This window comes from Mauremys reevesii, linkage group 6 (genome assembly GCF_016161935.1).
Source record: "Mauremys reevesii isolate NIE-2019 linkage group 6, ASM1616193v1, whole genome shotgun sequence".
Lineage (NCBI taxonomy): Eukaryota > Metazoa > Chordata > Testudines > Geoemydidae > Mauremys > Mauremys reevesii.
The window spans coordinates 10,111,791-10,127,332 of record NC_052628.1 but is presented as its reverse complement, the minus strand read 5'-3'; the positions used below and the strand labels follow the sequence as shown (position 1 = coordinate 10,127,332).

The following is a 15,542-nucleotide window of genomic DNA, read 5'->3' as shown; positions in this document are numbered from 1 at the left end:
AGTGCATAGTATTATTCCTATTAAGTGAAATTCACACTTGGGCAGTGAGCCATCAGTGGGGATTAAATGGTACATTGGTTTTGTGCAAGCTTTCTGCATGGAGTGAATTTCACTTGTTCAGTGTATTGGGGAATTGTAATAAAAATGCATGGCTCATTTCTCCTTTCCTAAGTTCCTTATAAGCTCTAACTTTGGCCTTACGGTGAGATTTTTAAAAGGCCTCAGCATTGGCTTAGTTCTGCTGCCACTGAAATCAATAGTAAAACACCTGTTGCCTTCAGTGGGAGGGGACAGAAGCCTACACTGAGGCCTTTTGAAAATCCCACTCTAAGGCTGCAAATTTGTTTCCTTTTCTATTCGCTAAGCTGTCCCTATTGCCTTGTGTTTTTCAGAGGATGCTTATAAAACTCAAGTACGAATAGATGATGAACCAGCTTACTTGGACATTCTAGACACTGCTGGACAGGTGAGTAGTCTCTTAATGTATAATTTTGTAACAGAGGTAAAAGCAAAGACCTTAACCTCCAATATATGGGTCACAAGGATGGAGACAAGCTTCATTATTCAGGCATGAAAGGAGAACTGTCGGCACAACATGTGGGAATTAGTACAAAAGAGATCAAGGGGAGCATCAAAAATATAATGTGACTCAGTTACTTCACCAGTAGAGATAGGCAACATTAGAGCAAATGATTAGTACAATAAAGGTTTTTCACATATGCACATGGAGAATATGTTGTGATAAAGACATGCATAAATGTTACTGCACATTTAATCTTAATGTTTCTGATGTTTCTAGTCAATAATACCAATATTTTGTAGTTTACTTATACCGTTCAATTTATTTATATTTTCCCCCTCTCTCTTAAATTTCATTGCCAATGGTTTGGTGATAAATGTCTGTGGATATCAATCAAGGAAGGTTTTATTATTATTATTATTATTATTATTATACAGTAAGGTTAAAGAAAAAAATAGAATAAAATCAAGCCCAGCACTACTTGAAACGTTATACAGTGGATTCACCTCTGTCAGTCTGTAGGGAGTGCATAGTTAGATGAATGTTGTAAGTCTTGCTCTACTGTTCCACCAGTAATTCTGGAAAATCTATGAGGACCATGTTGTTATATATCAACTGGAAAGCACTAGGGCACTCCAGAGAAAGTTTATTGCCTGTTTCAGCCCACTCCAGATTCTTGGAGGTCCCCTCAGCCACTTGAGTCATTTGGTTCTCTCCCCCTAAAATCTCACCTTCCTAGTAAACAAAACTCTGTCATGATTTTAGCTAGGAGAAGGCAGTAGGAAAATCTGAAAGTGACAATTTTTTTTATTTCCTATGTATAAAAATACTGATTTTGATTTACTTGCTGCAAAGATATAAGGCAAACATAACAATTAAAAGAGGGATTTTCCTAAAGTACTCAGTGTCCGTCTTGCCCAGTGAAGTGACAGGATCAACACTGAGTACTTTTAAAGTTCTCACCCTAAATATCAAGCTTCACCAGCCACTGTGATTTCCAAGAGATGAGGTAAAAATTCTCAAAAGATGGCCCAGCAACCCAAATTTCTGCACTGATCTCACAACTTGCTGATTTTTAGTGATTCAGGGAGCATGGTCTGGTAGATGGAGCATCAGGGTAGGCATCAGCACACAAATGTTCTTCTGTCATCGCTGCCATTGACTTGCACTGTAGCATATGGAGAAGCCACAGCTCAGTTTCCTTGTCCATTAAAAAACAAAAAAGTGTATAAAACATACACAGACTTGTGGAGCAATTTAAAAGTGTTTAGAACTATTATTGAGTCAGAGGGCCAGATTCTCAGCTCATACGAATCAGCGCAGCTCCACTGACTTCATTGACTATACTGACTTGGGCCAGCTGAGGATTTGACCTAAACTTTTAGCTTTGTTTGTTTTAATGCATTATATGTGGTTGAGTGAGTATGTATTTTAAGAAAGCATAACTCAATGTCCACCATGTCTACTGAGCTACAGTGACTGAAGCAGGCTGTTGCATCAGAATTATTATTTTAAAAGAGGTTACAAGGAGGAAATGTCTCTATTTTTATATTCTCTACAATAATTTATTATAGTTGTAGGGGGCTTCACTTGGGGCCCGCAGGTCTAGTGAGCAAGCCATGACTCAGCGGTCTCTGAGTCTCAGAGTTGGCCAGGCAAGCTGAAGAGCTACCAGCCAAGTTACAGGTCTCCCTCGGTTCTCCTGATTGGGCAGAGGTGTAGTGGGGAAAGGTACAGGGACCCAGGGCCTCCCTTTCCACCAGGGCCCAAGGGCGAAGATGTGAGGAGAGTCTTAGTCTCCTCTAGCAGGGGAAACAGACTAGTCTCCCTTGGACCCCTTCCTACCTCCCCTGTTCTCTCTTCAGTTTGGAGTGTGGTACCAGCCCTCAGCTTCCCTCTCAAATAATTGCTTAAATAGTCCCAATAATTCAGACAGTTAGTTGGGGGTTTTCTTGATCACTTTTCAGTGTCCAATTCCTCTCTCTTGTTGGGGAAAAGCAAGGGAGTAAAGGGGGTCAGGACCTTGGCCTCCCAGTCTGGTCTTAACCATGGTCTGGACCCTTCCCCTGTTAGGGTGACCAGATAGCAAGTGTGAAAAATCAGGATGGGGGTAGTGGGGTAATAGACACCTATATAAGAGGAAAAAATATCGGGACTGTCCCTATAAAATTGGGACATCTGGTCACCCTATCCCCTGTGGACTCCTTGTTGCCAGAAGCTGCAACCTGGCTGCAGACAGTCTCTCCTTCACACTCCTCCCTGCTTGACTGTCCCCTTTTAAGCAGGTCCTCCATTTGGTGCATGGTCTGCAGCTGCTGAGGGGCAGGGTCTTTTTGGCCCAATACTGCTCCACAAGTCCCTTAGCTTTAGGCCTGGCCTACACTAGAAAATTAAGTTGGTTTAACTGTATTGGTCAGGGATATGAAAAATCCACTGCCCTGAGCAGCATTGTTAAGCCAGCCTAAATCCCATCAGCATAGGTAAGGTCTGTGCTGAAGCAGTACAGTGGAACAGCTGTGCCATTGTAGCATTTTACGTGTAGACAAGCCCTTAATATGGGGTATGTAAGCCCCATCAAAATAATATAATAATCATCTCACAGTCTTGTACAACTGAGGCCTAAAAGATAGTTTCAGCCGTTAAGGAAAGATACCTCAGACCACTTACAGTTTAGTTTAGGATAACCACTTTGATTGGATGGAAGGAAGGGAAAACCATATGAAAAATAAGTAACACCACTTTATTATAAGGGACCTTTTGGGAAAACCCCATTTCCCTTAGCATATCATGTATGTTTCTCTCCAATGTACATTTCTACTGCCCTCCAGTATACAATGGAATTATCATAAGCTTCAATGTAATATTTAAAATGGTAGTTATCAGTTTTAATACATTTCAATAATCTTAAAATAAAGGATGGGTGGTCACCTGCCTTAGCTACTTTTTTTTATTGTGCCAGTTGAAAATGTTTTATCATTTAAACTTTGAACACTGTATAACTCCATGAGCCTTTTGAAGTTACGCAACATGCCTGCCATGAGTTCCAGGTTTAACAGTTTGATAAAAGGTCAAGCAACTCCATATGCTATGTAGAATTAAATCAAATATAGAGAGAATATTTCCATTAAAACTGCTCCTTTGCTAGAACATACCCCTCACAAAGGGCCAGTTTGCTCATGCTAGTGTAAAATTGGACTAACTTCACTGAAGAGTTCTTTCCTGACATGAATTAGTGTAAAAGAGAGCAGAATTTGTCCCAATAAAATCTGGTGAATTATTTTTATAGAAGATAATGTCATAGCATAGGTAGAAGTAGCAAATGTGATCTTCCTAAAATCCCATCTAAAATATCTTTAATCCTTTGCCGGTTGTGTATATACATAAATTGTAACTTTCCACTTCTGACTGAATGCTGTGATTCGTTCCCATTTAATATCTTTATGCTAGTATTGGGCTCAGGCTGAAAAGTTTATATCTGGTATATATCTGAATTTGTATAAAAATCTGGGGTGTTCAGATAAGGGACTGTGGGGAGGGGAGATTGGGGCCATAGTAAACATAGATGCCATTTGAGAAATAGATTTCTGGTTCTGAACTTCTACAAGTAGTTTAAAAGAAAAACATGTGACCAAGCCATCAAGTTAAGGTGATTTTGAATCCAGTCAATTGTTTTTTTTTCTTCTCCTTAAATGGAGACCATCAAACCTGAGCAATCTCTTATCACAAAAAAAAAAAGTACATATGTTGTGTGAATCCCAGATTCCTGCCTCTGTGCACCACTGGTCCTTCTCTGCTGTCGCACTTCCCTGCTGCTGGCAGGAGATATACTGGATCAATGCTTCTTTTGTCATCTCCTACCACAGATGTGTCCATGCTGTATTCTCTTTCCTTACTTGGTGTGACATGTTGAATGTTGTGTTGTACTATGGTATGTGAATAGCTCCTTCTTCTGCTAATCAGTGCATTGAAGTTGCCGGCCTCCTATTCTGTTTGCACTAGAGCTGGTTGGAAAGCAAAATGTCCATCCAATAAGAAACTGTGCTAGTTCTACCTTTCTTTTCATCCTAAACTGGGACAAAAAGTCGAAATATGGGAAAATTTCCCAGAACGAAAATTTCGGAAATATTTTAATTTGGAAATGAGAAAACAAAAAAAAGACTACTTTTTGGATTGAATCGAAATGTCTATTCAACCTGAACAGTGTCATTTTGAATTGACATTTCAGCTTAAAATCATATAAGAATGACATTGGAAGTCGAAATATCAGTTTGAAACAAAATGTTACAAATATCAACATTTTTAAATGAAATCTTTCGCTTCGTTTCAAAATGTTTATTCTGAAAATCAAAACGTTTTCTTGAAATCATTATTTTCCTGTGGAAAACTTTGATTTTGATGGAACCATGTTTTTAGGATAAAAATCTTTTCATTGGACACTTTTGTAACATCTCTAGTTTGCAGGCAGTGGTTGTTTCAAAGCCTGATTTTGGTGTCTTTGGAGTTAATAGCAAAACTCCTTTTGACTAAGGGAGCAGGATGGAGCCCTTACTGAGAAGGAGGCTTGAGTTGAGTTTTCAGCCTCTTTCCTTTATTAAATATGTCCCTTGAAACTCACTCCTATGCTGCTCTCTGTTGGTTGTTCTCACAGTGTTCCCCGATGCACCAGGCCTGAGTCTTCTTTCACATAAATTTGTTTTACACCAGTGTAACTGCATTGCTCTCAAAGGACTGGTTCTGGAATTATACTGGTGTAAGTGAGAGGAGACTCAGGCTTTTAGTCCTTTATTTCTGCCTCAGATCTGCCGACTGATTATCAGTGACTGGCACCCCCCTCAGCTGTCCCAGCCCTACACAAAGAGCTGTCACACAGAGCCTTGGAAACATTTAGCACGTTCAGTCGTTTTTCATTCTAAGCTCAAAATGTGTTGCTGCTTCTGCAGCCCTGTTTAAATCCCTCCCTCCAGACACAGCAGTTATCTCCTTTGTTATGTTCTTCCACCCTTTGCTGACACAAGGCTTTTATTCCTTGGCTCATGATCCCAAGCTCTTTATTGAGCCCCCACAAAGGGCTTTTTTTTTTTTAAAAAGCACCACCCAGAACCCTACTTGCAGAAAGAGAACCCTAGAAGACCCTAGACAGGCAGGCAAACTCATTTGCACACAGAGAAGGTACTTGCACAGAAAGAAACGGGTTAATGCCCCTCACAATCAGAATTTACATATGCACAATTATTGGACCAATTTTGCATGTCCAAATGGTGTATTTTTAAATGCAGTTGATGCAGCAGCATATTTTCCAGACTGAAAAAACGGCCTTAAAGTGCTAAGGGATATCATTTAAGGGAGAATTTCCTTTGTCTAGAGCAGTTTGTGTTTTAATTCATTTTGAGACAGCCACTTCCAACCTGACAACAACAGTAGACTCTGTACTGAAATCTATCTATCAAATTGCTAGCAAATCACAAGACATGTTTATTCTGCCAGCCTCCAAGACTAAGATTTTTACCCCCTGCTTCAAGCTTTGAAGAGGGTACCATGTTAACCCAAGAGCTCTTCAGATAAACACACTTTTCCAGACACTTTTCCAGACTAAACATCATAGTCTGATGACTCACTCAGATTGTTATCTGTGATTCTTCTAGTTATTCTCAAAACATGTTGCTCCATAATCCTGAATCAGTGCTAGACGAGTTTCAAACCAAGCTACTGAAGCTTATCTAAAGGAAATTTAAAATGAAGCTTTGGCAGTAATTATATTTTAATGGGCCTCTAGAGCTTATTCTTTTGTGGAGAAAATAACTTTAATGCACATTCTCTTATATACTGTAATGTGTAAATGAAATATTCCCATTTTTAAAGACACTGTATTAGTGAGCTAAACTGTGAACGTTATTAACTCAATGTGCTAAGTGAATAGCATGAATTTATTTTTCTTTTTATATTTATTTGTTAGGCAGGTTGATGCAGCATTCAGAAAAAAACTCAGACCATGATCCTGAATGCTTTGTTGAATTCCTTATCATGGCAAACTACTGTATATTTTGACACTCAGTCTTGCAGAGAGAGACAAAATCGATCTCATCACTATAAAACTTTGTTTCGGAAGCTGCAAATTTGGGAGTAGAATTGAGGTTTGGGAAAGGTATTAAACAAAGATATTCCGGTAAATCATAGATTCAGTGACAGTAATAGATCATAACAGTAGAGGGATTCTTCTTGTTCTATTATAATCTATGGCAGGGGTAGGCAACATATGGCACACATGCCAAAGGCAGCGCGTGAGCTGATTTTCAGAGGTCCAGGGGGCTCTGCATTTTACTTTAATGTTAAATGAAGCTTCTTAAACATTTAAAAAGCCTTATTTACTTTACATTCCACAATAGTTTTCTGTTATAGACTTATAGAAAGAGACCTTCTAAAAACGTAAAATGTATTACTGGCATGCGAAACCTTAAATCAGAGTATATAAATGAAGACTCAGCACAGCACTTCTGAAAGGTTGCCGACCCCTGATCTATGGCAAGGCTTTCACTGACTTCAGTGGGAGAAGGGCCTATGTTGCATAAAGACAATTTGTCTAGCTGGAGCAGGTGTTTGCAAGCTAAGATTTCTGAGTTATTTCCTGTCTCTGTAATCAAAGGAATCACAGCATAACCAAGGGTGCCACTTTACCTTTCTACACCTGTTTACCCTTCTGTCAGATAGGTGTAATGTATGGCTGTAGGAAGCAGATATTGACTTATGGTGAATATCAGAGTTTATTGATGCCAGAGGTGCTGATGTCCCCACTCCTCCTCCCACCCCCCAAAAAGTGGCTTTCAAATCATATCACCACGGCACTAGTGGGATGACCAGTGGGATGACCTGACCCATGTCTAATAGCAGCCAATATTTCTACCACTCCCCTTTCCTAGGGATTTTATTAAAAGACAAGGCAGGTTCTGGTCGTGGTTAGAGTTCCATATTAGGGCTGGGTGAAAGTTTTCAATTTAAATTCTTTTTCTTAAATATAAAAAAACCTTTTTTTCTAAACAAAAATTTCATAGAAAATATGTATTTCATTTGAAATTGTTGTTTTCTTTCCCCAAAAAACACACAAAAATTAGTGGCTTTGATATATATTGGTTTTCCAAAACAAAACATCAGTTTGTGCTTTTCCCCACAGCACCACAAGCAAACAGAACCACCACAACAAAAACCCCAGAATATTTCCAAAAAAAATATTGTTTTTGTTTATTTCCAATTTTTTCAGGAAATTACTTACCATTTTCCAAACAGTTCCATAATAGTTTGTACTGGGAATAAGCTTACATCCACCACTACCCAAACTCTGCAAACCCACCCAAGCTCTTACAGCACCACATCATTATGTAGCTCTGTCTCTTTTAGCGACACCAGTATCCCATTTCTGTTACCAGCATTACCCCTCTGAAGAGAGGTGGATGTCCTTGGAAGCTGCTTCTCAGTGGAGGAGAAATCAGTGACATGGGTATATGCTAAATACAAATTGCTTTATTTACATATATATACTAGACATGGCCACAAACAGCAGACAGGCAATCCCATATTTCAGAAGATTCATTCCAGACACCAATATCTGCTGCTCAAAACAGAACCTCGAGACTCAAACTCACAACAGTGCAAGCATTTCTTCCCAGAGTAAAAACGTGCTTACACACGCAGATCATGTGTAACAGCACTGCCATAACAGAAGAAATACTTGACCAAGTGTATGACCTCTGGCAGGAAGTGGGGGTGTGGGCACCTTGAAGGCTTTGGATCAATAGGAGTGTAAAAGTGTTTTGGTGCAAGGCAATCATGGCTCAGAATAAGTTAGCAGTGTTTCATGCTGCACTATAGCCACTGGATTGGCTGATGGGGGCTCCAAAGTAGGCTGCAAGGAAAAGAGGGGGCCATTCAAGCAAAAAGGTGTTGAGGTGCCAGTGATGAGTTACTTACAGTGGCACTGGAACAATTTGTATAGTGGGGGTTCTGAGAGCCATTGAACCAAACTGTAAACCCTGAATATGATTAAACCCACTTCAAGCCAGGGGGTGCAGCAGCACCCCCGCACCACTAGTTCCGGCACCTACGGGTACCTATTCATGTCTTATCTGAACTGCCCAAACCTTTTGAACCTGCCAGATTGCACTAGGAATCTCACACTAAAAGGCTTTCTAAGGAGAGTCTTGGTATTTTCCATTTCATGATCGTGGGAACCGGAACACTGTATCTTTCAGAAAACAGTATTCCAGCACTTTGGTATCTGTTCCCAAGCAGAACCAGGAAGAGAGGTGCAACCAAATGAAATTAACAAACATCAGCAAATGTTTCAGCTTGAGTTTTAATTGCATATTCATGCTGGTAAGTATTTTAATTGATTCAACCCATTTTTTTCTGGCTCTGGGAAATCCTGACTTGGCCGATGCTACTGTTGGGTATGAAAACATTCCAAAGGAGAAAGGAAGGGCAAAAGAGGAATTATTTCGAGAAAATTATTAATGCAATATGGGATCTTTATTCCACCAGATATATTTCAGATTTGTATCTCTCTTGCTTCCTCCAGCTCAGATAGATTTTCTCTCCTGCTTTCATTAGGGGTTGATAGCTAATGAGAATATATTATTGCCACAGCAGTTTTATATAATTACCAGAACAGTGTGAGGATACAAAACAAACTTTGCTCAGCAAGTGCTTCCCTTGAAAGAACAAAAGCTCATCTGCAGATATACTGACTGCACCTCTATAAGAATTTAGATCTGTTTATCATTCTGATCTCTTTTATCTTCTGCCTCTTAGCTACAAACTGGCATCTGACCCCTATTTTAAGGTAGAGGGAGAAAAGGAAAACTGCATGAGATTTTTCTCATGACATGTCCCCCAAATTGTTCTGATAGAGGCAAGGCTTTGTCACTTTGTCAAACCCCTGAGTAGAGGGATGAACAGAAGAAGATCAAATCCATAGATAATTAGATAGGTAATTTCAGCCCATAGTATCTGTTTCCTGTGGGCCTGATTAGTATAAGATGAAATCAAATAAAAATGTTAGCATTGGACACCTACTTTGCACTGGCGTAAATTACTACACATGGTGTAAGGGCAATGGGAAAATCAGGCCATTTGTGTCATAGAATCATACCACACCTTTATGCTATGATCAATACAAAATCAATACAACTAAAGAAAAGCTATTTCTTCTTCTTTATATTGAAAGTTTTATTCACAACTATTATGATTTGTAGAACACTGCTGGTGTCCAAGCCTTGGCAAAATGCTTAGCTAAATTTCAGTGGCTGGAATTTCACTATGTGTGATGACGACATGCTGTAAGAGACAAAGAAAAGCCCAGCTTGGTATTCAAATCCCAGGTTAGGTTTGCAGCTCGAGGCGGGGAACAACCATCTCTTGGGATTTGTAAGTTAAGCAAACTGGATGTGGACGTCACCACAAGGCAGTAAATATGCAAGCCCAGAATGTCATTCTGAGTCACTAATCAGAACATCAATGTGTCAGTTCCATGGCCTCCTGTTTTACCTTTGCTAAGCCACACTGGGGAAAATAGTAAGTCTGTGTTTCTTGTGTGAGCTGACATGGGCTTGTTCTAATCCCTGGCGAGCCTTTGTCTGTCAGCTGCAGTCATTACCTCCACACTTCTGTTATTCTGCTGTTTACTAAAATATATTTACTAAGCAATTAATTCCTTCCCTTTACCACTTATGATGCATTTTTGTGATAAAAGATGAAAATCTGTTTTATTCTTGCCTGAATACAAATTAGGATGGAGGGAAGTGTTTTATGGCATGCAATAAATGAAATGCACCTGGGGTGTTTTGAGATAGTTAACAATGAAGCTTTCTTCAGTGAATGCATTTAAAAGAAAATTATAAAAGTGTTTATTCCCAAGGAAGAAACCGTTAGCATTAACATGAAAGAAAAAGACAGTTCACTGAGCTGGGGACTGTTGCTTCAAGGTGTTTTATTGCTAGTGTGGAGAATTGATTTAATGCTTCCAACCCTGTTTTGGGGTGAATGGAAAGACTGTGTTGACTCCCAGATGAGAGATTGTATATTTTCATTATTGAGTATGACAGGGAGGTTTGCCACTTTAAACAAAGTTTGATTAATACACCTCCACTTGCAGCACAGGTGCAGCAAATTGGTGAATGACAGTCACCTGAGGCCAGGAAACAGAGTAAAACCAGGAACCTTGGTGCAGAGAAGCTGGCTCTGGAATGGAGATCTGAACACTAGAGCTGGTTAGTTAGTAGCCTCCTTAGTAGACAAAAGGGCTTCTGTCATGCTGTTTTGGGATTTCTGTTATTTTTGTAGGACTTTGTTCTGCTTCTTTGCTCTGTTGTGGGAAGGATCCTTGTTATTTTTTCATCCTTACTGATTGGGAGCATCATTGTTTTATAAGCCAGCCTGGCTGTTTAGTCTCCTTGATACTGAGCAACACGAAGTAAAATATTTGCAAAACAAAATGTTTTTCTATCGGTTACTGGGGCAGCACAACCAGAAACAAACTAGATTCATCAAAATGTAAGTAAAGACACCATTGTTTGAAAGGGCACCCCTACTGACGGTTAGTGGGGTTTATTTCAGCAGGGTTTATGTGGCTGGAAACCCTAAAGGGGACGGGAGGTGGTGGTAATTGGAAAATAAGGATGAGCCTGGGCTGGAAAGCTCAAATGTAGATTCTGATCCATATCCTTAACTTCCCAAGTTGAAAGATATTTGGATCTGGTGTTCCAGTTCAGGCTTATATCTAGTGCAGGCACATGTGGTCAAAAGAGATGATGGATCTTTGCTTCCACCATGCCTATCCCTACTATAACCCCCAAAAACCATATCCCTATCCCTATCATGGTTTAAATAGAAAAGAGTCTAATGAAGACCACAAACTATAATCAGTGCGAACAGGTTTGGACTCTACATAATGTCTCAGCATTTTTTTTTTCATTTCGATTTAAGCTGTTAGTAATGCCCTGATGCTGTGGTAATGAATGTCGTATAAGACCCTCTAGAGAGAGAACCAAAACCCCAATGTCTCTGGATTTATTCTGTCCTAGTATTGATGGCTGTTTTCCTTTAAGTCTTCTGAAGTTTGAAAGTCCCTCAGGTATTTATAGAAACTTAGTCTGCATAGCCAGGATGAGGGACAAGTGCACTATGCTGAGGGAAATACAAGAACTCATATCCCTGGGCTGCTGCCCATTTCTAGACCCAAACATGACCCAATCCTTTATAGACGTCTAAAGCACTACCAGGTTCTAGCTGGGATGAGAAGGCCAGGAAAACAGTGGGCAGAATGATGTAGCAGAAACCTCAAGAGGGAGCCTATTTACCTGAGATTTGTAGCCCTTCCAGAAATGCAGATTCAGGAGATTAGGATACATTTTTGGTATTTATCCAATTAGAAGCTGAAATTCCAAAAATTAGAGGGTCACCTGTTATTTATCAGGATCTGAAATAAGGCAACTTACTTGCCTCTTATTTCAATTGCCTCTGAAATTAATCTTTGGGTGAAATTCTATGGCCAGTGTTATACATGGGACAGAGGGTCATAATGGTCCCTTCTGCCTTTAAAACCTCATTTATATTAAGGCAAGTTTACACTGCTTTGGCATTAGCATTTACTCCCATTCCAAGGCCTCTTTGCCCTGTGTGTATATAGTGGCACTTTTTAATTTCAGCACTTCGGTCAGCTCCATTAACTGTGCTCTTCATGGTCTGGAGGAAAAATACATGTCTCTTGTATTATGCATATATCATTTGAAAAGCTAGAGAGTCTCTGCTTCAATAGCTCTATTAATTTTCTTCTTTGAGAGCAAGAAACCTTCTCAGTGGAATGTGTGCGAGAGAGAGAGAAACCTACCCCATGGACTGCAAGGGGTGGTTTTAGCCGAACTTGTCTGTTACATTACAAACCACAAAAGTTCATTTCTGCTATTACTTACCCCAGTTTTATATTGCTTTAGTCTCATTGAGTTAAGAGAATCATACCACAGACGTTACAAAATGTCACCAGAACTAATTTCAGGTTTAAAATTCTTCATTGGGAACAGAGATTATTTTGCATGATAGCTTTGTGTTGTACACCACCAACCTTTGCAATGCGTTCTTTGCTGCCGCTACCACAAACTAACAGATAGCAAGGAGCATAATGCTCTTTATAATGGGAAAAGATGAGGAAAGATTCCTTCCTGTATTACTATGGAGAGAGGGAGACTGATCACTAATCAATGGACTGATTATAACAATAACCCACCTCCACTGCAGACCCAGGGACTGATTCTGATTTACAGTAAGGCCCGGTCACATTGTTTTGACATCCTGCCAAAGCAGTGTAAAGGTGCCTTTAAACAGGTGTAATTTTACTGCCAGTGCAATGTAAAGGAGCCTTAGTGTAAATCAGTATCAGGCCCCCAGTGTTTAAGCCATAGCTACTGTTCTCGTTCTGCTCTACATCTGCGTTTTTATCAAATTCTCCACTTTCCCTTTCAGCTGAGTGGCAGATGGTTTGGTTTGTCTCAGATGGCCTGGTACCTCCTGCTGCAAACTCCTTTTATTCTCCTTCCCTGTATAGCAGCTTTTGTTCCTGATCTTCTGAAAGTTAGCTTTGGTAGGAGGAGAAAGCAGGAGGAGAAGGGTGAAGTGATGGGGCTTTGATGTTTTTGCAGCTTTGCTTACATTGGTGACTGGTGGCAGATTGATGTGCATTAATCAGTGCAGATGACACCTGGGTGTAAATGTGCAATGCATATTCCAGGATTGCCACCTTAACTCTTGTAATGCAAAACATCTGGCTGCAATTTCAGCTGGAGACAGAACCTTTTCAGTCTTTCTCACCAAAGCTGCTGTGTGCCATTTCTTTTGCTGAGTGCTGAATAAGTGAAATTCACCTGTTTAGCCTAGGGATGGTGCAATGCCTTCCCACCATTAGAATTGTGTAGGGGGGAAGCTGTGAAAGGAAGCAGCCATGTAACAAAAGGTTTACATGTCAGCCCTGCACAGACTGACATGGAAGCCTGTGATGGGGTGGGATCCATGGGAATTGTCAGATTCAGCAGCGGGATCAGAATCCAGATCTACTAGGTCCCAGGTGAATGCCTAAATCAGCAGACTACACCATAAATCTCGCTATCTCTGTGTGGCTTAATAAATATTTAAATAATTATACAAAGTAGAACAGCGAAGGATGGCCAGAGCGAGAGAAGATTGGAAGATGTGTTGTGATCGGCTCAGTCTTAACTGATGAAGGACCAACAGTCTACGCAGAACAGTTTTAACGGGATAGGGTGAAAGCAACCCACCCCTGAATACGCTACAGCCTGGTGGTTATGGTGCTCGCCTGGCAGGTGGGACACTTGAATTTAAATCCCTGCTCCAGAGCTGGGACGCAAGCTTGGGTTTCCCATGTCCCTGACAAGTGCCGTAATTATTGGAGAACACACTTGTGTTTTGGGTTGACCAAAACTGTTGCCTAGAAACTGTTTGCCTGGAAAAAAAATTGCCTAGCTCTGTTGCCTGGTAGGCCTCCATAGCTCTGTTGCCTGGTAGGCCTCCATAGCTCAAGTAATGACTTTGGACCACTTGCCCCTAGTTTGACTGAACCTGTAACTATTAACACTGGCCACCATCCTTTTAATTCCTGCCTCCTCTGGGAGATGGTCTAGTGGTCCACTTCCTCCTACATCTCAGGCCCAGAGACATTCCAGGGAGACTAGTCTCTGTGAAAGGAAGGAACAGGAGAAGTTGGGTCTCATTATATGAGGCAAAGGGTGTTCAGGAAGCACTTGAGAATTTTACCGTCAAGGCCTATTGACTTTAGCAGGGTGGTATATAGAATAATGATCTTAAAATGCATTTTCTGATAAAAGTTCACCTTCACCAAATTAATAACATTCTCACAGAAACTTAAGAAAACGCCAGCTTTTGCAAAAGCAAATCTGTGAAGTGAATTTTAAATCAGTACTTTCACACAGTTGTCTTCACAGTGCAAGGTCATGCTTTTGATTCCTCCCCCTCCCCCCACACACATTTGTCATTTGAAGTTTTTTTTGTTGTTCTTCCTGTATCCTTCTTGTTCACTTTATCCTTGATGGTTCATTGTCATAGACAGACAATACACTGGCTTTTTCTGCAAACCCCCCCTCCCCCCGTGGTGTGTGTGTGTGTGTGTGTGTGTTTAATAAATGTGAAAACTTCTTAATAAGAGTGACTCCTGTGGTAATCAGGCAGACAGCTTTGATTAAGAACATCTGTTAGCAGATTCCCAATTCTAAAGTCAAGCAGAAAACAAGACAAGCAGATATAGAAAGGGGCATTTTTCAGATTAAAGATGGGCTCCCTAAGGAGGTTCTGATCTCTTCCAAGACAGGTACAAGCTAAGATCAGACAAAAATGTATTGAGTGTGGTGCTTGAAACTGTGATGCCTTTGCTTCTATGTGTTGCACCTTTAAATTTCTAAGAGCTCCGCTTCTGTGGAAGCAGTGATTTTGTCCTCAGAGTTGCTACAGTATGTAATAAAGGAGCAAAATATTCTGTACTGTCTTGGAGATCTCTTTTGATCTGTCTTCTCTTATTTAACTCCTGGTAGTGTGGCCTAATGAATAAAGCCCTGGACTGAGATTAAGGAGTCCTTGGTGCCATTTGTTTGCTGGGTAACAGTGGGGAAGTCACTTCCCCTCATTCTGACTTGGTTTCCCAGTCTGTAAAATGATATTGACCTCTGTGAGATCTGTTGAAGAGAAGAGCTAGGTATTATACTAATTATTTTTTTTAATTTGGAAGTGTATATTTTGATTTGTTTATACCAACATAAGAAAGGGGATCTTTCCCATGCTGGGTTGGTCTCTTGAGAATGAAGCATGGGCAGGTATCATTTACTTTTTTTTTTTAATTTCAGCCTATTTCTTTTTCTTTGGTATGTCCCAAGAGATAATGACCATATTGGTTGGTAAATAACTTGCAGGTCTGTTGGAATGTTTAAAACATTCTTCCAAAATATATTTGCGTGCT

At 40.2% G+C, this 15,542-nt stretch overlaps 1 protein-coding gene across 4 annotated transcripts in view; it reads left to right on the top strand.

Moving 5' to 3' along the window:
• RIT2 (Ras like without CAAX 2) overlaps nt 1-15,542 on the top strand; it is a 285,276-nt gene that overhangs the window by 141,701 nt on the left and 128,033 nt on the right. For all 4 annotated transcript variants that reach the window (XM_039544693.1, XM_039544694.1, XM_039544695.1 and 1 more), the window contains exon 3: nt 393-466. In XM_039544693.1, the coding sequence (XP_039400627.1) occupies nt 393-466 (74 nt within the window). The remainder of the gene's footprint in view (nt 1-392; nt 467-15,542) is intronic.